The 21935-nt window shown below is 43.5% G+C and overlaps 1 protein-coding gene across 1 annotated transcript in view; it reads right to left on the bottom strand.

The window, feature by feature from the left end:
- Positions 1-252: 252 nt before the first annotated feature.
- Ednra (endothelin receptor type A) overlaps positions 253-21935 on the bottom strand; it is a 59866-nt gene continuing 38183 nt past the window's right edge. The window contains exons 4-8 of the mRNA XM_034523019.2: positions 11386-11584; positions 7963-8115; positions 4605-4738; positions 4019-4127; positions 253-2355 (exon numbers count right to left, since the gene is read on the bottom strand). Coding sequence (XP_034378910.1) covers positions 2215-2355; positions 4019-4127; positions 4605-4738; positions 7963-8115; positions 11386-11584 — 736 coding nt within the window. The 3' untranslated portion in view covers positions 253-2214. The remainder of the gene's footprint in view (positions 2356-4018; positions 4128-4604; positions 4739-7962; positions 8116-11385; positions 11585-21935) is intronic.

Raw genomic sequence — 21935 nt, forward strand, 5'->3', positions numbered from 1 at the left:
TTCCCTTGCATGGCACCTCCCAGAATTTGTAATGGTAACCAACTTGAGAACTTGAGATTCTCAAGTGTAAGAACTGACCAAAGTGGGCTGGATAATGAGCCATCCCCTAGAGTCCACACCCAGTAGGTGGTTTGGCACAAACACAGGGCATTTTAAGATCACACCAAATCTATACATACCATCACTCACACACACACACACACACACACACACACACACACACACACACTCCATAGAGACAACCACAGAAAATTTGACTAAAAGAAATGCACAATTATTTATATATTTATATACACACAAAATAAAAGATATTTGTCTTTCTCACAGTCTGTAAACATCTGTGGGCCCTTTGAAATAGTGACCACCGAGGATTTGGGAAAGGATGAAGATTTGAGTTTGTCTCGAAATTAGAAGGGAGCTAAGAGTGAAAGGTTCATGGCAGGCGTAACTACATTTCGCTTGACACAATCAGCTCATTTGGCCACTTTGAAATTGTTTCCTGTCTGGAAAAAGGAATGAGCAGGAAAGCCTTGTAGCCAGTCATCACTGTAGGAGAAACTGAGAGCGTAAAAGGAAACATGCATTATATGTGCTATATTGTAGACCTTGTAGAAAATGTCCAGGCCCTCCAAAACCATCCAGCGTTTTTCCTAGGCAGGCATCAGATGCAGGGCTCGGAGTCTCAGGCACACTTCAGTGACATATTTAAGCTGCAGAACATGGTCTCACATTAAAAACTACATTAAAAAAGACTGGGCTTATGAAAAATAGAACCATTTAACCTAAGTGTTATTATTAATTATTCTTATTTGGAAGAGAGTACCTTAGTGCAGGCAGTCTCCCAGTCACAACCCCTGCCTCAGCTTCCAGATGTTAAGAGTAGGAAGCATGTACCATGTGCCAGCTCCCAATTATTATGATTTTTAATTTAATATAAAAATATGCTCAAGCCAGATGTGACGGCACATGTCCTTAATCTCAGCACTTGGGAGGCAGAAGCAGGAGGATCTCTGTGAATTCAAGGCCATCCTAATCTACAAAACAAGTTCCAGGACAGCCAGGGCTACATAGAAAAACCCTGTCTTGAAAAACAAAATCAACCAAACAAGCAAAAAGCCAATCAAACAACAACATAAAAAGAAAATACAGGTTCCTAAAGATTCTTTGGCTAAGCAGCTATTACACGGCTTTGGTGGTAACTGGTCTGTGTCTGTGGTAGCTTTGGAAATCATGTTTTCCAAACAAAACAGTGCCGTAGAAACATAACCTAATTCCTCATCAGATGTTCCCCTTCCTCCTCCTCCTCTTTTTCAAAGTACATGTAAAGGAGGTGAAACGACCGTTTCTAGGGTACCATGCAGTTACAAAATACCAACACTGACAGTTCCAAAGGAGTACGTTAACCTCACAATGTGTTTGGCTATACAAAAAATAATGAATCTTGTCATAAATTTTAAACACTTTTTGTCTGTGTTTTTTGAGAATCTTATGTAGCCCCAGCTTTTCTGAAAAGGCCAACCTTGAACACCTGGTCATCTTCCCTCACCTCTCCAATTCGACGATATAGACACGGGCCATCAAACTAAACATAATTTCAAGAGCAGTGGTTCTCAACTTGTTGCAATTCTTTTGGGAGTTGAATGGCCCTTTCACAGGGGCAGACTGAGACCATCAGAAATATCAGATAAATATAACAATTCATAACAGTAGCAAAAGTATAGTTATGAAGTAGCAACAAAAACAATTCTATGGTTGAGGGTCACTGGAAAACGAACTGTATTAAGGGGTTGCATTGGGAACGTTGAGAACCACTGCTCTGGAACCTTAGGATGGACAGTTCCCACTGGCTGTTCCATAGAACTGCATGGAAGCTGGTCGCGAACTTGCAAACTCTGTTCTGTTCATGCAAAGATGGCAGATATGTGGTTTCCTTGAACGATCTCCTCTTTCCCTCAGCTCTCCTAATTTTCAAGTGTTGGAAATGACATACGCAGTATGCAAATCATATACAGTACTCAGGAAAGACCCATTGCTGTGGCTGGGACCGGTCCACCACGTGCTGTTGGGATGGCAGGAGACTTTCTTTTCTTAGGCTGGACTTAGAACAGGAGCAGGGGAGAGGCTTTGGGAGGTTTCCGGAGCGCAGCTGCTGCGTGACGGTTTCCGGTTTCCATCCTAGGACTTGAAGGCTCACGGCTCTGTTTCTGCCGAGGGTTAGTTCATGCTGTCCTTGTGACTGCTCCTTTCTGTGTTGTGGTTGTTCTGCTCCTGGTTCTTCCACTGGATACTTGTTCCATTCATGGGGACCGAGGTCATGAGGCTTTTGGACTGGTGACAACAGCAACAGAGGCATGACTGTGGGTGGGAAAGAGAGAGAAAGAGAAAGAGAGAGAGAATGTAAATGACCCAGTCAGCTTGCCAATCCATTCTGAGTCACACATGAAAGCATGGGCCTCCAGTGAGGGGTGAGCATGGACAACTGAGGACAGCCAGAGGACAGCCAGAGCTTGTGGCTGCCAGGCAGAGATTAGAAGCAAAGGTCTCTTGCTTTTCGTTTTGGTTGTGTTCTTCATATTTAAGAGGAGGGGCAGCGGTGCTGGTTGGAAGGGGGGCTTTCCCAGCAAACGAGGCAGATACAGCAGGGAGAGGGCCTGGGGGACCTGCTTCTTCATCAGTGAATTGCTTATGAGGTGCTTGGCATCTGTCACTACTTCAGCTGACCCTCACTACAGCCTCAGATGTGGGTGCTGTTGACACCTCGTTATGAAAGACCACAGTGAGGAAGACCAGAATGTGAATTAGAAGCAAGGGCTCTCAAGACCCGGTCCTTTCCCTTGGCCATTCCCTAGGGTGAGGGTTTAATTTCTGAGGATTATTAACCGGAATATTCCCGTACCCTCTAATTAATATATAAAGTAATCAGCAAGTGATATCAAGTGCAGCATATGAAATATACTAGTTAGGACCTGGGTGTGAGTGAACGCATTTTAGTCCCAGCGCTTTGTGGTTTATAACCTTTCCAAGGAGACCTCAAGGCCATGGCAGCTGAAACTCTTATCAACTCTCACCTGTTTGTACCGTCTTCTAGGTAATATGTCTGTCTCTGCTTAGATCATCCAAGATAACACAACACAGTAAACATTAGGGCTGTGCTAAAATCATTCCAGAACTAGAAGTGAGAAGCCAAGGGAGTTCCTACAGACACTGTTGTGTCTAGAAGGAGCTCTGAAACAAGAAAGCCGACTGCAAGTGAAACCACAATAGTACAGATGCCCAGAGTAATAACTATTTACTTTCCTAGGAAAGGCTATTATTTGTTATTTTTTTAAGATTTTATTTTATGTGTATGAGTGTTTGCCCGCCTGTGCACCAGGAGTGTGCCTGGGGTCTAAGTAAGCCAGGAGAGGGCATCGAATCCTCTGGAACTGTGGTTACAGATGGTCCTAAGTCACCATGTGAATGCCGGGAATGGAACCCAGGTCCTCTGCAAGAGCAGCAAATGTCCTTAACTGCCGGGCCACCTCTCCAACTCTGTACTGTTTAATTGCTATTAGTGAGAGCTTTCTCAGCCCCAGAGCCGACTTCTGCCTGAGACTGAGTAAAGTCTAAGACAACGAAAGGCATGAGTTAGCTTTCCGTACTTAGGATATGTGGTGCTTATATTTGAACCTCCCATTTGAAGAGAGACAGTAAATTGGATTCAGTTAAGTCAGTCCTTTTAGCATTAACCTCTGAGAGTGTCATCTCAATATGTACTGCTCTTCTGCCCTGATGACAGTCTGACCTTCTTCCTAGGTAACAAAAAGTGATTTTCACTTCTTGAATGAAGAGGAGGGCGACTGATCAAAGCAGTAGTAAATTTGGAATTGGCTATGACTGTTTGCTATGGAGTACCCTGATTTGTCTGTCAGAAAGGGGGGAGGGGAGAGAAGGAGAGAGAGAGAGAGAGAGAGAGAGAGAGAGAGAGAGAGAGAGAGAGAGAAGAAAAAGAGAGAGAGATATTGCAAAACAGTCTTACCTGAAAACAATTTTTGAATTTCTTGCTCACAAAATATAGAGCTATTGGGTTTATGCACGAATTCATGGTTGCCAGGTTAATGCCGATGTAATCCATGAGCAGCAAAAAGCTGGAACAAAAGAAAAGCCTGTCGTTGGAACACATTGCTTTAGAATCTGCCGAGTGCCATTTACCACCAGATCAGCGTCTCTCCTGCCCAGAAGCAGTGTCTTATGGGTAGCAGTTAGGATTTTATAAAAAGCACTGTAGGATTAGCGGAAGCCTTTGTGCACTGTGTCAGAGAGGAAGTAGCAAGACTGTAGACAGGATTCATACAAACTTCGGGATCAGTGATAGGCTGTACCAGCTAGAAAGTTTACAATTAACATGCTTAGACCCACAAACACACATGTCTCCATGCTTAGACTCACAAACACACATGTCTCCATGCTTAGACTCACAAACACACATGTCTCCATGCTTAGACTCACAAACACACATGTCCCCATGCTTAGGCATAAAGTTTACAATGTTAATTTTCAGATTTATGAATGTAAAAAGTAGCGAAACTCTAGCTTCTTAACAAAACAGGCACCGCGAATCATACCTGAGCAGTTCGCACCGGTTCTTATCCATCTCATCATACACGGTTTTCTTCAAAATACGGCTTAAGTGAAGAGGGAACCAGCACAGGGCAAAGATGACAACCAAGCAGAAGACAGTCTTTGCCACTTCTCGACGCTAGGGGCAAGTGTGGGAAAACAAGAATAAAGGTCAGTGCTATCGTATGCAGGGATAGCAACACACCAGGAGGGAGAAGATTCCATGGAGCCTGGAGAGTAGCCTTTATATGACGTCACTTTTGAAGACCCAGAGTGCAGCTGTCTCATGGAGGAGTCATTAACCATGCTTTTGGGCAGTTGCCAGTTTTGCACCATCCTGACGACAACAGTAGAAGCCTATGTCAGGAGGAAAGCAGGAACTGGCCAGAGTCAACACTGTGAGGACTTGTGTGTCTAAGCATATGGGCATGTGTGTTTGTGAGTCTAAGCATGTGGGCATGTGTATTTGTGAGTCTAAGCATGTGGGCATGTGTGTTTGTGAGTCTAAGCATGGGGACATGTGTGTTTGTGAGTCTAAGCATGGGGACATGTGTGTTTGTGAGTCTAAGCATGTGGGCATGTGTGTTTGTGAGTCTAAGCATGTGGGCATGTGTGTTTGTGAGTCTAAGCATGAGGGCATGTGTGTTTTCAAGGAGCGCAGATGGCTAGAGGATGACTATTTAGGGATTAGTTAAGTGCTAAGTGTTAAGTAACTTGTCTACGTAATGGCATGACACCCAAGGAGACCAGACATAGCAAGAAAGTCAACAAGTGCATAGAAAAAGCACCCCGTCTCACTCATTTCTGATTTTGAAGCTGTTGTTGAAAATGTTTTGCTTTAATTTACTATTTACTTATTTCATTGGAGCCAGGGTCTTGCTTTGTTGCCCAGGCTGGTCTTGAGTTCCTGTGCCTAAGTGATGCCTTTGTCTCAGTCTCTCTTGTGTTTAGATTATGGGCATATACCACTATGCCTGGATTGAGATTTGCGTCCAATTTTTAAATTCCTTTTTAGTGATGTGTAGTTTTCAAAGACCTGCTGCTTGCAAGCAGAAGGATGGGGCGGGGTTTCAGCAGTGGTGGTTAGAGGCACTTGACATGTTGACGAACGGCTGACTCCAACTGAGGACTCACCACCAGCCTCCGAGTCTGCTCGTGGTCCGAACAGCCAGAGGTTAGGAATTACCCCTTCATTTGGGTTCAGACTGCTGAGGTATATCACCCCACTCACATTTAGGAACATAAAATGCAACCTGTCTATTAATGGGGGTCAACCAATGTCAAAACCGACTGGAAACAGGCTGGAGGAAGAATTCTGGAAAATAACATTGCCTCAATCCAAGGCATCTAACATTGAGTTCAGGAAGCCTACAATAAACCCTTCCAGCTGATCCCTTCCCAGAGAGTCTGCTATCCCAAACTGCTGCAGAAGCCCAAAGACCTGGAGCCCTTAATCTAAGACCAGCTGGGATACGGTCCCGGACATATGTCTGGAGGAGAGACGTAAAGTGGTCCAATCTGTAGGACTGGGGGCTTTGCAAAGCTGTTCTTTTTTGTTTGTCTGTTTTTATTTTGTTTTTCTGTTTTTTGTTTTTGAGACATGGTTTCACTATTTATCATTGGCTGGTCTGGTGCTCACTATGTAGACCAGGCTGGCCCCAAACTCATAGCGATCCTCCTGCGCCTGGCCTTCAAGGGTTAATTTTGCACCTGAAGTACCTGCAGCATTCATGTCCGAACAAAGCCAGGCTAGAGCGTCTCAAAGTAAACACGACTGTCAGTCAGAGGTAATTGTTACCATTTGTGTGACACATTAGAACTTACAGGGCACACACACACACATCACTTCTTCAGAGTCTCGTAATGACACTGATTCATGTCTTATTGTGGCCAGTTTGCAGGTGAGGGGCTGAGGAAGTCAGCACAGCAGTTGAGTCGTGCTAGTGTGTGCCTGTGTGTGATAATTACACAGGCTGGCTGTAGGCACTCCATGAACTGCTCATGATGTGGGTGTGAGTGAATGTTTGTGTATACTTTCCCATTGCTACCAAGAACTTACATACACTCTTACTTTAATTCTATGTGTTATCATAAACTAGTTGTTTGCTGAGTGTCTACTAGGAACTGGACACTATTAGGTACCCTAAATGCTGTTGGCAATATATTATACATATATACAATACACACACACACACACAGAGAGAGAGAGAGAGAGAGAGAGAGAGAGAGAGAGAGAGAGAGAGAGAAAGAGAAACTGGAAGCTTAGAGACATGAGGGACTGTGCCCAAGGTCACAGACTAGGAAGTGGAAGAGTGAGGTTTTGCCTTCTAAAACCCTGAAGTACACATAACTGCTCTAGCCGCTCTACACACCAGTAGGAACTGGTGTGTTTAAATTCCTCCTAAAGTTTTGGGCCTTGGAGATTTTACCCCGTTTGGCTGTTTTCAGTTAAATTTTTCCTATTGCAAGTCTTATTTGAGGTGATGCTTGGAGCAAATTTGTGTCTATTTTCCTTCTCCGCCTGCTTGGTGTCCATTCCATGTTTACCCAGGGATTTTTCCCCTCCAACGGAATCAGCTTTTGCCCTCTGCTTTCCCACCAAATAACACACATCCTCTCCACCCCATCTGTGACAGTCTCTCCTCAGTTCCATTTCATGTGTGCCCCGGCTGTGTGCCCCGGCTGTGTGCCCTGGCTCTGTGCTGCATGCCTGTGTGCTGTGTGGCTTCCTGGGCTGCACTCATCACTCTTATTATCTACTTTCTTGTATTTGTATTTTAGTCTATGCCTAGACTTCAGACCCCACAAAGGAAGATGGCCACATGCATCTTTTTTGCCCTGGCACAGTCCCAGGCCCCTTTCAATGCATCCACACACACATGTTCAATACACTCTTGAAAAAATAACCAAGAGTTAACTATCTTTAAGCCGGGCCTTCCCGGGCCATCTGGTTCACAGGCAGGAGCCCACTTCCCCAAAGGAATTCCTAAGGCTATATAAAGAAACAGTTCCAAGAGAACATTTTTATTTTTAGAAAATCAGGCTAAGTCCATTACATACAATATGGTCGTGTGTAGTTCAATGACAGAGAGGTCTGAGAAACGTGTAGCTTGGCGACTTCAACACTGCGCAAACACCATAGAGAATACTCATTCACATTGCTGGATGGTACTATCTATCTCGCAGTAGGCTGTGTGGCCTAGCTTGTTGCTCTTAGAATACACATCTGCACAACATATTAATGGAACTGCATACTGTAGGCAACTGTATCTGGTTAGTGAATTGTGCAAGTAAATGATCAATACCTCCATGGCTTGCTGATTCAAAAAGGCCTTGGCCACCTTCTTGTGAACTGGGATTTACCTGCTTGAGGTGTTCGCTGAGGGCAATGCGCAAGCTGCCATTCCTCCTGTTGAGCATCTCACAGGTCATGAGGGTGTAGAAGATCGCTGTGCACACCAAGGGCATGCAGAAGTAGAACCCAAAGAGCCACCAGTCCTTCACATCTTGGTAAAACTGTCCAGGGAGAAAGAGGGAAGATGGGATGTTGGAATGCAAGCAAACCGAGATGCACCCTGCTCACCCCGCAGTCTCTGTACAGTCTATATATCCCCCTCCCCGCTTCGACAGCAGTGAAGACCCTGCGGTAGTGCTCAGTAGTTTTTCATCTGATCACTGAATCCTACCTAGCTAGGGCTTCACACACACTAGGCAAGTGATGTGCTGCCGAGCTGTGACATGAGAAAATGCACATGAAAATGGCCTCAGTATCCCTACGAGGATGTTTCTAGGAAGCCAGCACCAATTTCTGCTGCACAATGAATGGATCAGTAGAAAAAACCTCCTCTTAATGTTCATACAATGGGATTGGGAACATTTCCATCCCTGTTTATTGATGAGCCTCGGAGTTTTGATAAGCTCAGCTGACTTTCTGATTGTTGTGTTTAAAGTGTACTTACTGTGTGCATCTCATTTAGAAACAGTGAAAGCTATCAATGAATGGCTTATCTGTGTAGCTGCAGTTAGTGGAAGTTAGTCCTTTGCCTGGAATGTCTGCTATGTGACCCCAGAGTCAGCTAGCCATCAATAACTCCCCCCCCCCGTTAATATTTGCCACCTGGAAACTACTGAAGGGGTACATTCTAGCTAAAGGCTGACTTCACACACTCTCTCTGTGGGCAAGGATTTATACAAATCCAGAATGTCCAGTTTCCTGTCTTTTTAATGGAGAATAAAAATCAAAGTTGGAGAACCATACTCAACTCTTTATTCCAATAACTTTACCTCAAACTTGGGAAGACATGCTTCTTACTTCCTTACACTCTTTCTCCAGATTATTTATGGGGGATAACATAGCTTCTTGTGATAGTTCGACCAGTTCCCACAGATATGACCTCCCTGGTTCCCTGAATACTGACAGCTTCTGTATGGTCAGGAGCCCTTTATGGCTGTTTAAGTAATCTGAAAACGGTTCCAGAAGACGAAAGTTTGGGCAAGGCTCTGTAACTATCACAGACCCCCTTGGAAATCTGGTGAGAGTGAGAATTCCTTCTGAGAGCAGTATTTTGTGTGTTTATGCATGTGCATGTGTGTATGTATGTGTTCCTGTGTATGTGTTCATGCATGTCCATGTATATGTGTGCATGTGTGTGTGCATGTATATGTTCATGTGTGACCATGTGTAGGGCAGAACAACCTTAGGTGTCATTCTTTAGGAGCCATTTACCTTCTTTTTTTGAGACAGAGTCTCACATGGGGACCTAGAGCTGGCCAATTTGGCTAGGTGATCCTGTTAAAGCCTGTGGCTTTGCCAGTCCTCGTCCTCTCCAGCACTGGTTTTTACAAGCCTGTGCCACTGTGACCAGCCTCTTACATGGATTCTGGGGACTGAACGTTATCACTTTATTACTTTATCAACTGAACTTTTAAGACCTCAACATTATATTTTAATAAGCACAAATTTAAATATATATGGCCACAATGGAGACCAATTACACTGAAATGGAGCTATCAAAATACTGAAAATAAAATTCTGGTAAACATGTATTTATCAACAAATTACATATTATATAGTTCTAATTAAATAATATAAGGGCTCAAAAAATCTACCAAGATGTTTAACATTAATGTTTTAAGATTGTCCACGTATGTTTTTCTCTCCAGAAAAGCCATGATACCCTTAAACAATATAGTGGATTATTATCTATATTTAAAGTCAGAGGAAACAATATACTTCAGAGGGAATTTAGTGAAAACAAACACATTTTCCTGGATTAAGTACAAACTCCCAAAGGAATTAGTTTCTTCCTATTTGTTAACAGATCTTTCCTAGTCCACCCCACTGCAGAACTATCTCTGACTGGACCGTAAAAAGCATCTGGCATCTGTCCTTGTTTGGAAGTATAGTACAAACATCCTTTGAGGCTCTCTCCACCCCCTTTACTTCCTCACCCACCCAGTGTTTGTAGCCTCTTCCCACAGAATTGCAGGCGGAATGGATATGGTCTACCAGACGCTGCCTGGGGTCTGGAAGGCAACCCAGGCCAGGCCAGGATGAAGTACCCTGCCCCCTCCTCTCTGAGAGAGGCCTACTGCGAAAGGGGTTACACAGTGTCGTTTTTTGAACTGATGTCATCATCTAGTGATTGAAAAGGTTCTTGGGACAGGCTAGAGGAGAGCAAAGATGAAGGAGTGTGAAAGAAGATAGAAAGTTATGTTAGAAAAGACGTGTATTCTAGACCTGGAATGAACCTGAAATCTCACCAGTTTGACTCATACCTTCGATTGCCACCAGAGGCCAACCTTCCAGCACCTGGCCTCCCTCTCCTCAAACCCTTACACAGGAACCTCAGGCGTTGTGACATCACCGGTCTGATTTTTGTCTATTTCCAGGGATCAGTAAATGCCTTCTTATAGGACCGTGTCTCCTCTAATGCTTTTTTCTCTGCAAAGCCTAGAATTCTTGTCTGCCCTTCCCAATTCCATCCCCTAAGCATGGGCTAAGTCATCCTTCTGTCTGGTTTTTCATTGTGGAACCTGACCTACTTAAAAGGCAGTAAGAGAGTGACTTTAATTTTGAAGTTGCCAGCTTTCCAGTTTCCTAGAGTTCTATTTATTTGTTTGTTTGTCTATTTAGTGTTCAGGGCCGCAGTGTTGATGTGCTCCTGGGTAGCAGCCTTTGAGTCCGTCCACCTTCCTATCAGCCCCACAAAGACCGCTGCATATGCACAGTGAGCAAGCCCAGCTCCTAGGAATCTGGATGTCCAATTCTTTACCAAATTTGCTTCTAGATCAGAACCCCTAGTTTCATGTATGTACACTCTGCACAGGGCATGCATTCTACCTGCTTTGCTAGAGAAATGCTCTGTGAAATAATTTTAGGGCAAATAAGACTTGTGTTCAAAGTATAACTAGCCAGCTGTACTTGCTCAAGTAACATCTATGTAGATGGACTGTTTAGTGTGTATCTCTTAATCATAAAAGCAAATTACATTTGCACATGCAGAGGCAGTCTCAGTAAGCTGCCTCGTAACTGTGATGCAGAAAACCAATTTTGTCTATAGTCGTTCTGTACGATAACAGAGTAGCTCTATTCAAGAAGCTGCACCCTGGTGAGGATGGCCTTGCAGGCAGTTGGTGCAGTGGCCTGTGGAGATAGCAGCAGGCCTCAAGACAGCAAAGGACACAGTAACCCCCTCCCCAACTAACTCATTTTGAGCTTCAGCCCATTTTTAGATCAAAATGTTGAACTTGATATGGTTAGTGAATTGTGTACATGATTGATACCTCCATGAACTTGGACGTGGCGTTGAGCATGCAGGTCCTATGCATCTCGCCCTTGTATTCGAAGGGTACCATGACGAAGCCGATTGCTTCTGGGATGGCCAAGATAAAGGAGAGGATCCAGATGGAGACAATTTCAATGGCGGTAATCAAGGGGATCCCAATCCCTTGAACACGACTCCAGGAAGCCACTGCTCTGTACCTGAACAGGAGCGAGGGAGGGAGGAATCGGAAAGAAGGGCTATCAATCACGCTGTTGCTATGAAAGTGCCTCCCTGGGCAGAAGTGCAACCATTGGCTTTTGAGGAATTTTCTGTGAGCCTTGATGGGAAATAAAGCAAAACAAAGCAAACCAGCTTATTACCCTTTTGGAAACGACCTGCCAGGCCAGACTCTAAAATCTATAAAGAACTAAACTTCATGAGTGCCATAAAACACTCATCCAGGTATGATGTGGATGTGGCAACCATGAACATGTGGCAGCTATGGAGGCCTGTTTAAGGACTTCGCAGGACTGGGCCTTCAACCAGTTCATTAAGGGGTGGTACCCACGAGGCTCCACCCCTTCCTGAGTAGCTGTTATTGGCAGTTAGTGGTGACAGAGGGAGGCAGTGTCATTTCTTCACTGTGGTCACTGGTGAGTTGTCCATCTGCCCAACCATCTGCCCAAGCTCATAAACAACATTAATTGAACTGAGGGGCAGGTGAGAAACAGGACAGATCAGGAAGAAGGGGTTCAGGGAGAGGGGGAGAGGACAAGGGAGGGTAATGGGGGTATTGAATATTTTCATATGCATTGTATATGTGTATGAAATTGTCAGTAAGCAAGTAAGTAAATAAATAATGGCAAAAAAGAGAAAATCTTTTTTTTTTTTTTTGTTTTTTGTTTTTTTCGAGACAGGGTTTCTCTGTGTAGTCCTGGCTGTCCTGGAACTCACTCTGTAGACCAGGCTGGCCTCGAACTCAGAAATCCGCCTGCCTCTGCCTCTCAAGTGCTGGGATTAAAGGCGTGCGCCACCACCGCCCGGCTAAAAGAGAAAATCTTAATGCATCTAGAAAGTGGTGTGTGCCTCTGTGCTTTAAGGTGGGGGGAGGAGATGGGCAGAGTAGTGAGGGCTGCTAGGATGTTCATAGTAGTGTGTATGTGTGTGTGTGTGTGTGTGTGTGTGTGTGTGTGTGTGTATTTCTTTGTGTGTAAGGAGGCGGCAGGGTAGTGAGGGCTGCTTGGATGTTCATAGTAGAGTGTGTGTATGTGTCTGTCTGTCTGTCTGTCTATCTATCATCATCTATCTATATCTCTATATACTTGATTCTGGGGACATGATCTCTTTATGTAGCCTAGGATGTCCTCAAACTCAGAGAGATCCCCCTGCCTCTGCCTCTTGAGTGCTGGAATGAAAGGTATTAAAGGTATGCACCACTACTGGCCAGCTCCAGGTTCTCTTTATCCATTAACAAAACTTGAAACATTATCGATGAAGCATGTGATCCTTGAGTGATTCATGACCACACATAGTCCATTGTTTTCTCCCTCCCTTTACAAGACACCATCAGACTGGGCTTCCCCAGGCAGCAGGTTCAACACACAAGCATTTGGAAAGCACCGAAGGGTTGGAAACTAATTCCCATTGTAGACCTGTGTCAGAGAATATGAGTTACAAATCTCTTCCTTCTCAACCTTCAGATCAATAATCCAACACAGAAGAACAGTTCACAGAGATGTTAGGATACAAGTATAAGTGAATAATAAATAGAATATAAATAACCCTCTGGCATTAAGAAATGATGCTTTAGTATGAATTGAGACAGTGTAGCCCAGGATAGCCTAGAACTCTCAATGCCTCCTCGATTGACCTTGAGAACACGATCCTCTTGCTCTGCTTGCCAAGTGCTGGTACTGTAATTGTGTACCACTGTGCCTGGCTATGTAATGTTCTTATGATAGCGATCACCCTTAAGTGTCCAAAGAAAGTCTATGCCTTTGATTTGATGTGCTGGTCGGATGCTAGCTGCTTTCAAACTTACAATAAAGAAAGACCTGGGACACGCCATGGTCTTTTTCATTTTTTTTTAATGGCATGTTTTTGTGGCTTAATTTTTGAAATTTTTCTTCCTGTTGTAATGGAAAGGAAACATTTTCTTTTTATAGCTTTCATTAAATAGTGCCAGACAGAAAGAGGCTGTAAACAGACCAAAGCATTGGATACAGGTGCGCTTGAGTTTACAGGATGTCCATTTGACTGTTGAAGATTAATTAATAAGCCAGGGCTATGTACAAGTCACCCAAATTCACCAAAACGAGCTTGTTGGCATTTATATTTAGCTCAGCATTTTGGCATGTCTCACAGCATGTAGCTGTGAAACACAGCTTCTAAGAATGACAATGCCTTGATCTTTACCAGATTTGCTTATAGATTGAACCCTATAAACTTCTATGGTATATATATATATATATATATATATATATATATATATATATATATATATGCATAATGATACCACATGACATACATGCATCTCAATTTGATGGAGAACTGGTTTGCAAAATGTTTTTTAGGGTAAGTATGATTTGCGTGCATAAGAATGTCTGGAAAAATACCCAGGTTTGTTTAGAATGGAATAAAATACAGCTCTACCAACAGATCATGACAACCCTTTTATATGGCACAAATGCTCTCCTAAAATTTATGTGTGTGTGTGTGTGTGTGTGTGTGTGTGTGTGAGTGTGTGTGTGTTTTACAGTAAGATTAAGACTGGTACTTATTTTGATTTCTAGTTCTATTTTCTCTTCTTTGTGGCTTATTGATCTGTCAGCCCAGTGTTCAGTAAAAGCTGAAGAGGAGACTGGATGTCTGTGTTTGAGGACTTCCAGCTAAGATGCGTCTACTTCTTCTCCCCTTTTCTAACCTCAGTTGATCTAAACAAAACACCTTCGCTCACAAGAGAGTAAGAAGCCAGGTGTCTTAGCTGGTGCCTAGGGAAGCAGATGATTTAAGACAATGTGATGGATATGTTTATAAATGAGCTTCATTTCATATGGTATCATGAATAAATCTGACTGGCACACACATGTGCACACATACACACACACACTCACACATAAACACATATGAATGCACAAGTGCAACACACATGCACACATACACACACGCACTCACACACACGTGTACACACGCTGATATAGATTTCTTCTATACATAGAAGTGGTTTTAACAGGTAGTTCACTAAATAACTCATAACCAGCCCAGTCTTTTATTGACTCGTCTCACAAAGAATCAGAATATTTTCCATTTGTAATCACGTTGATCTCGCTAACATCTTTGTGAGCTGTTATGAGGAAATGACTGAGGAGCAGTAATAAACAATTCCCTGTGGTGATGGACACGGGGTTGTTGTGAAACTAGGAAACCCTAAGTGTTGCAACGTTGAGGCTTTTTTTTGGAAGTTTATTTTCTAACACACACACACACACACACACACACACACACACACACACAGACACACACACACACGCTTTTCTTACTATTGAGCAGCCTTTAGTCTAGCTGATGTGTGTGTGTGTGTCTGAAAGACATCTTCAGTAGTCATATCTCCACCAACTGATTTTTCCTCTCAAAATGTTCCATTATGTGGCTGCCCCATATTCTCCTGGTCACTCCTCATCTCCTTAGCTGGACCCATTCTACCCTACATACTTAGAACTGGGTTTCTCCAGGTGCCTTGGAACTTAGTGCCATTTAAACTACTTATGTGTTGATAATGCTCAAATTTATAGTTGTAGCTTGGAACCCACTTCAAACTTTGGACTTGAATAGGTAGTTGCCAACTTGAGAGTCCCACTGGGCATCCAAGGAACATCTAAACAGTCCAAAGCAGCCCTGGACCTGTCCTTGCCACTGAGACCCCAAGCCTTAGCTTCCCTTCCTTCCACTACACTCTCAGTCCTCTTGTAAACCTTCTAACACCTCCCTTTAAAGGGGCCTGGTTTGGAATAGTGGTGCACACCTTTAATGCTAGCACTCAAGAGGCAGAGGCAGGAGGATCTTTGTGAGTTTGAGGTCAGCCTGGTCTACATATCAAGTTTCAAGACAGCCGGTACTACATAGAGAGTTTGTCTCAAAACAAAACAAAACAAAACAAAACACCAAAAAGTCCCAAACCACTCAACAAAACACACCCCAAGGATGCTCCCTCCCTCCCAGGGTGCTCCCTCCCCTCCAGGGTGCTCACCCTCCCTGCTCACTTCCTCCTCCCAGGGTGCTTGCTTCCCCCTCTCACCCATCCTCATACTGCCTAAGTTATGCTGATAGTTTTCGAACTGTTGTCTGTGCCCACCTTGTCTTGAATCAGGCTTCCTTGTCTCAGCAATGAGAACAAACCTACTAGATTGGGCATCCTTTACTGCAAGCCTCCTAGGACTGCCCACCTTCCAGACGCCCACTGGGGACCCCACATCGGCTTGCTCTCTGCCTTTACTTGCTTCCGGGTCTTCACTCACTTGTATCTTAAAAATATTCTTTAAAATTGAAATTTAAGTTTTACCATGCATCTAAGGCTGGCCTAGAACAAACACAGCCAAATCTGGCCTTGGAGTTGTGAAGTCCTAATTATCTTTCTGGGTGCCCAGATCACAGATAATGTACTACCACCCCCAGCTTAGTTGACTTTTTATGGAACCTACTTAAAATTTCTGAGTCCTCTTCCTGAATATTCTGTTCCAGTTATATTTATTTTTTTCCTTATAGTATTTATCACTATGGGATTGTCTTAGTTAGGGTTTTAATGCAGTGAAGAGACACCATGGCCGAGGCAATTCACACAAGCTGGACAAAGTGATGAGTGCCTTTAATCCCAGCACTCAGGAGGCAGAGGTAGGCAAATCTCTGTGAGTTTATGGCCAGCCTGGTCTATATAGAAAGTTCCAAGACAGCTTGGACTACATATTTTTAAGACCTTGTATCAAACCAAAACCAAAACCAAAAACCAAACCAAACCAAATAGCAGTAATAGCAATACTAACAGTAACAATAGCAATAACTCCACATACATGCAGGAAGTGCCTCTAGCCTTGAAGACATTTTAAAAATGTACTTACAGGCTTGCACCATAGCAAACAACTTCACATAACTAAAAGTCTTTAATTAAAAGCAACTGGTTATTTGTGATGGTTAGTCCTGACTTATATCTTTATAGGATGGACAAACCCATTGCCACCCAGAGGGTTGGAGGGTAAATCCTATCAGAGAGACTTCTCCCAAGAAACCACGTGAGTTGGGTGAATGGGAGATGCAAACGTGGGCACTTCTGTGGCTGGTTCTGACGTCGGCCTCTCCTGCTCTAGGACTGGCCTCTGGTAGACTGGCACCACAGGGCTGCCAGGCTGAGAGGCCCCGAGACTTCCAGCTGACCCTTCCAAGGGGCTGGACCTGTAAGCTGAAGTTCAGTGCCAGCTGCAAACTACTAGAGAACGCAGCCGAAGTGACAGGGTGCAGAAGTGGCCAAATTCCCGACCCATAACACAGTGAGATCTGATAAAATGGTTATTTTAAAGGACTGAGGCTGAGGGCATCTGGTTATCAAAAGAGAAACGGGGTTAGCAAAACTAACCAGTTGCCTGATCCTGACAGCAGAGTAAGATAAAGGATGATTGAGTTCGTCCTGTGGGGAACAGGCCCAGAAGGAGACCCTGAGCTGCCCTAGCCAGAGCCACAGTGTCTGCACCCTGTCTCTGCAGCTCAACCACTTCTTATACAGCAGTGGGAGACCACAAGCAGAACAAGGAGAGAACACGTCCGAGTCTAAAGGGGTGCGCTTCAGAAAACCACCTTACACTTCTGGACCTACGGTCTGTCTCTGAGATTATCAGGGAGGGTACCGATCAACAACTGGAGCTGCTGGCATCACGTCTGCAGCTTGAGGCATACAAAGGAAAGCTGCCTTCCTAATGGATCTTTGCTGCGGTTCCAGGTATCTAATTACACACTGCTCTGGAAGAGTCGTTAAGAGGGTTTTATCTTTTTATAGGCTCCTTCCCCAGACATCTTCTGACTACAAGTTGGATCTGTACCCGGGCTTGTTTATAGCGTGACCCTGTCATCGTCTCGTACTTTAAACAAGACTATTAACTTCACAAAGGGCAGCATTGACTCGTCCTTTTTCTTCTGTTCTCCCCCCAAATAAAGTAAAAGTAACATTTGAAACTCATCACAGCTGCAAGGAAAAACATTTTATGGCTGGTAACAGTTGATTATTCATAGTTTTTCTGGGAAAGTTCATCCCTTGTAAAAGTAGACTTAACTTCAGCATTATAAAGTTTACTGATGAAGCTGGGTGGAAGCCAAAACTTGTTTTTAAATTTCTTTCTCTATTTCTGAAAACTTTCTCCTCGCTTTCTCATAAGAAAACAAGAACACATATTTAAGGTAAATAAATAATAGTTAAACTTGAGGAGGAGTTAGTGAAAGGGTTAAACTGAGGCAAGCCATGGTTGAGCAAAGCCTTGTAGACTGTGACTCTCCAAACAGCTTGTTTATCTGTCTCCACACCAGGCGAGGAAGCTGGGACTTTTCTTCAGTTTTATTGCATTCTGCATTTCAGTAAGTAATTAGAGAAGAAATTCAAAAGTGCCTGGACATATGCTTTCTCTCAGGACATCTCCAAAACCAATGATGATTATCATATTTTACCAAAAATATCATTAAACTACCATGGCAACTCTTCCTGGGTGGTAATCTGGTTCAGACAAGAAAAATAAGGTTTTAAAAACTAAAAATTATTCTTAAAGGACTCCAGACTCCCCCTTCTTACTGCTGTCTCATTAAAAAAACAAAGAAAGAAAGAAAGAAAGGAAGGAAGTGGCTCCTCCCTCCAGTAGAATACAGTGAAATTGTGTGAGGGCTGCAAGCTAACCATATGCTATGTGCAGTGATTAACTCTAAGGATTAGAGCTCAGGTTCAGGAGCTAAAAAGACACAAGTTCAGTTCCCAGCGCCTATGTCAGGTGCCTCACAGCTGCCAGCAACTCCAGCTCCGAGGGGTGCAATGCTGCTGGCATCCTTGGGCACCAGCACTGATGTGTACAACACACACACACACACACACACACACACACACACACACTCACGCACACACTCACATGCACACAAGGACATACTTAAAAATAAAATGATCTTAAAAAAATATTAGAGGAATTGTGTGTGAATGTGGCTCATTCTCCAGTATGAAAACTTGTGAAATATAAATGTCAAGTCTGTCCCCCTAGTGTAGAGCCTCAAGCTCAAAGTCAGCATCAAGTGAAACACAAGGTGAAGGCCACCAACAAAGGTTTGAGAGCTTCTTCCCAAGGGGGCCTCTCCTGGATGAAGGCCATGTTAGCAGAACGACATTTAAAATGGCTCATCTCCATGATTTAAAAGTCAGACCACATCTGAATGAAATCATTTTAGGCATTATTATTATTATTATTATTATTATTATTATTATTATTCTCTCTTCTAAATAAAGAATGGCATTTATTTGGGCCTTGACGCAAGGCTAAGGTGAATCATGTAATTCATGAGTGGGATGAGGAGAAGAGGGTCTCTGGGGAGTGTACCCCACACCGGAGAGAGGAGTCGGTGAACTAAGCCACCCCTTCCCAAGCTGGGCGCGCCAAAGCTCAGGAAGAATGCTTCTGAGATTGGGGACAACCCAGAGGCATAGCCTTGGCTGGGGCTGGAGCGGGTCAGGTTTCTCTTCAGCTTGGAGGCCTGTTTCCTAATTGTCTGTGGTGGTTTAGATGAGAGTGACCGCATATGTTCATGTGTGCACATGCTTAGTCCTCTGTTTGGGAAGGATTAGGAGGAGTGGTTTTGTTGGCAGAGGTGTGTCGCTAGCAGTGGGCTGTAAGATACTGCCTTATTCATTTAAAAAATATTACGAATGTTTGGTCCGAATTTTAAATATTTACCTCTTAAAATATATTTGTGATTACATTCAGAATGTCGATTATTTTTGTCTTTTTAAAAAAAATTTGTTTATTCACTTTACATCCCAATATCCCCCCTCTCCTCTCAGTACCCCCTCACACACATCCTCTCCCTTTCTTCTGAGGCCATGGGTGTCACCTCTCTGGCACATCAAGTCACTGCAGGACTGGATGTAACCTCTCCCATTGAGGCCAGCTAAGACAGCCCAGTTAGGGGGACAGGATCTGCAGGTAGGCAACAGATTCAGGCACAGCCACCCCCCAACCCCCAGAAAACTGAGCTGCAGGGGTGGGGGCCCAAGTCTAGCTCATGCTCCTTCTTTGGTGATTCAGTCTCTGAGAGCCCCAAGGGTTCAGGTTAGTGACTCCGTTGGTTTTCCTGTGGAGTCCCTGTCCTCTTTGGGTCTCTCAACCCTTCCCCCAACTCTTCCACAAGACTTCCCAAGCTTGGTCTAATGTTTGGCTGTGAGTCTTTGCATTTGTATCTGTGGCTCATGGGGAGAGCTTCTCAGAGGATAGTTATGCTAGGTTTATTATAATCTTTTTCAGTTAAGAGGTTTCTTTTCTTTTAGAGTTACTTACATATTTTTTATATACATGTGTATGACATGTGAGTTTATGTGCGCCACATACATGCAGGTGCCAGAAGAAAAGAACATCAGGTCTCCAGCTGGAGCTACAGGTGGTTGTAAGGGCCCCCATGTGGGTTGTGGGACCTGAACCCCGTCGTTTTGAAGAGCATTGTGTGTTCTTATCCTTGAACCTTCTTTCCAGCCTCCGAGAAGGTTCTTTTTCTGTTACTTTGTGGTTTGAGATTTTGCAGGCTTAAATATACTGGTTAAGAATGAAGACGACCCATTTGATTACTGGCTTCTATGCTTCAAGAGTTTTATGTACTTTATTAAACTTTTCAGACTTAGCTTTCCTAGCTGTAAAATGGGAATAATTATGGCAATACCCAGTTAGAGAAAATGTTTTCCATACACTATAATGTGTCTAGTTCTTATACATATTTGACAAATGGTAATTGTATATCATACTATTGTATAAAGGAATGAGTAAGAATTTAACTTTTCCTCTCAGGGAGCTAAATAGCACTCCTTATAAATGAGTCAGTCTTACTTTATCCAGTGATATGAACACACATTACATGTCTGTGTACTCTGACACCCACTCGGTTTCCCCAATGATGTGTCAGAATATTCCCTAAGTCTAACGCTAACCCTAACCCTGTCTGACCCTAACCCTAACCCTAACCCTAACCCTAACCCTAACCCTAACCCTAACCCTAACCCTAACCCTAACCCTAACCCTAACCCTAATGCTGTCTAACAATAACCTTAACCTAACCCTGTCTAACCCTAACCCTGCCTAGTCTATCACGTTGATTAGACACTGTAGCTTTTAAACATCTAACAAGCTACATGGAAATAACATGTTGTTCCTTTTGTCAACTGTCAGAATTATTTTCTTATTTTCCTCACATGACTTTTAGATTTATTTTAAATAGTTTAATCACATAATATAATGAGAACACATCTCTGTATCAGTGGTGTTAGAGGTATCATTTAAAACCTCTAATTTTTAGATCTTCTAACACGTTAGGAGGCAGCCATGCCTACCACAACCCCACCAATGCTTTAAAGATGAAGAGGGAAATTGTATTGGTGTGCTCATACAGGGAACAACAGTGAGAATCTACTGGTTACTCGGTCAGGTTGTTGGTGCTTACTCAGTGTCTTAGGGAAACAGCCAACATGGCCGATCTACCCTTTAGTCGGCGGGAACCATACAGTGGCCTCTTCTGCTGCCTTCCCATTTCTCTATACCGGGGATTAAACCGGGCTTTTGCCTGTCGGGTCTCCCCTGAGCCACAACTCCCTGACTTAACACAGCAGCCCTTAGCTTCTGACTTAGGCCAAAGCAGCTCACTCAAGGCTTGTTTCTCGACAGACCTCTACAGATCCTAATAGGCAGTGAAGTCATTTCTAATCTTTGCATTTAACCACTGAAATGTGGACATGTTAAATGATCCATATCAGTGTATTTTAAACTATTGATAAAATTATCTTTTGTGTTTTAGTTTTGGCAGATATATTTATTTCAAGTAACAGTCCAATTCACTTCATTTATTTTGTGTTTCAGGCATCAGAGCCATATGGTGTCTTTTAAAAAGACACCATTGCAATTTATAACTACTAATGTGTTTTGATGTCTAAACACAGCAATAATTTTATTTGAAAATTATAAATCATAGCCGAGTATCCACATAAGCTGTTCCTTATGAGCGTGAGCTTCTCTGTGCTGATGGGAGTGGCCGTCAGTGAGATGACTTAAAATAATGAAAGCTTTTCTAAGTTGTACGTGAGCCAGAGCAACGGTGTGTAGTACAGTCACACAATGGCAATGGCGCGTTGCACACACCAACCACACAGCAATAGTGCATTGCACACACCAACCACACAGCAATAGTGCATTGTACACACCAACCACACAGTAATAGTGCATTGCACACACCAACCACACAGCAATAGTGCGTTGTACACACCAACCACACAGCAATAGTGCATTGCACACACCAACCACA

Source organism: Arvicanthis niloticus, chromosome 18 (assembly GCF_011762505.2).
Source record: "Arvicanthis niloticus isolate mArvNil1 chromosome 18, mArvNil1.pat.X, whole genome shotgun sequence".
Classification (NCBI taxonomy): Eukaryota; Metazoa; Chordata; class Mammalia; order Rodentia; family Muridae; genus Arvicanthis; species Arvicanthis niloticus.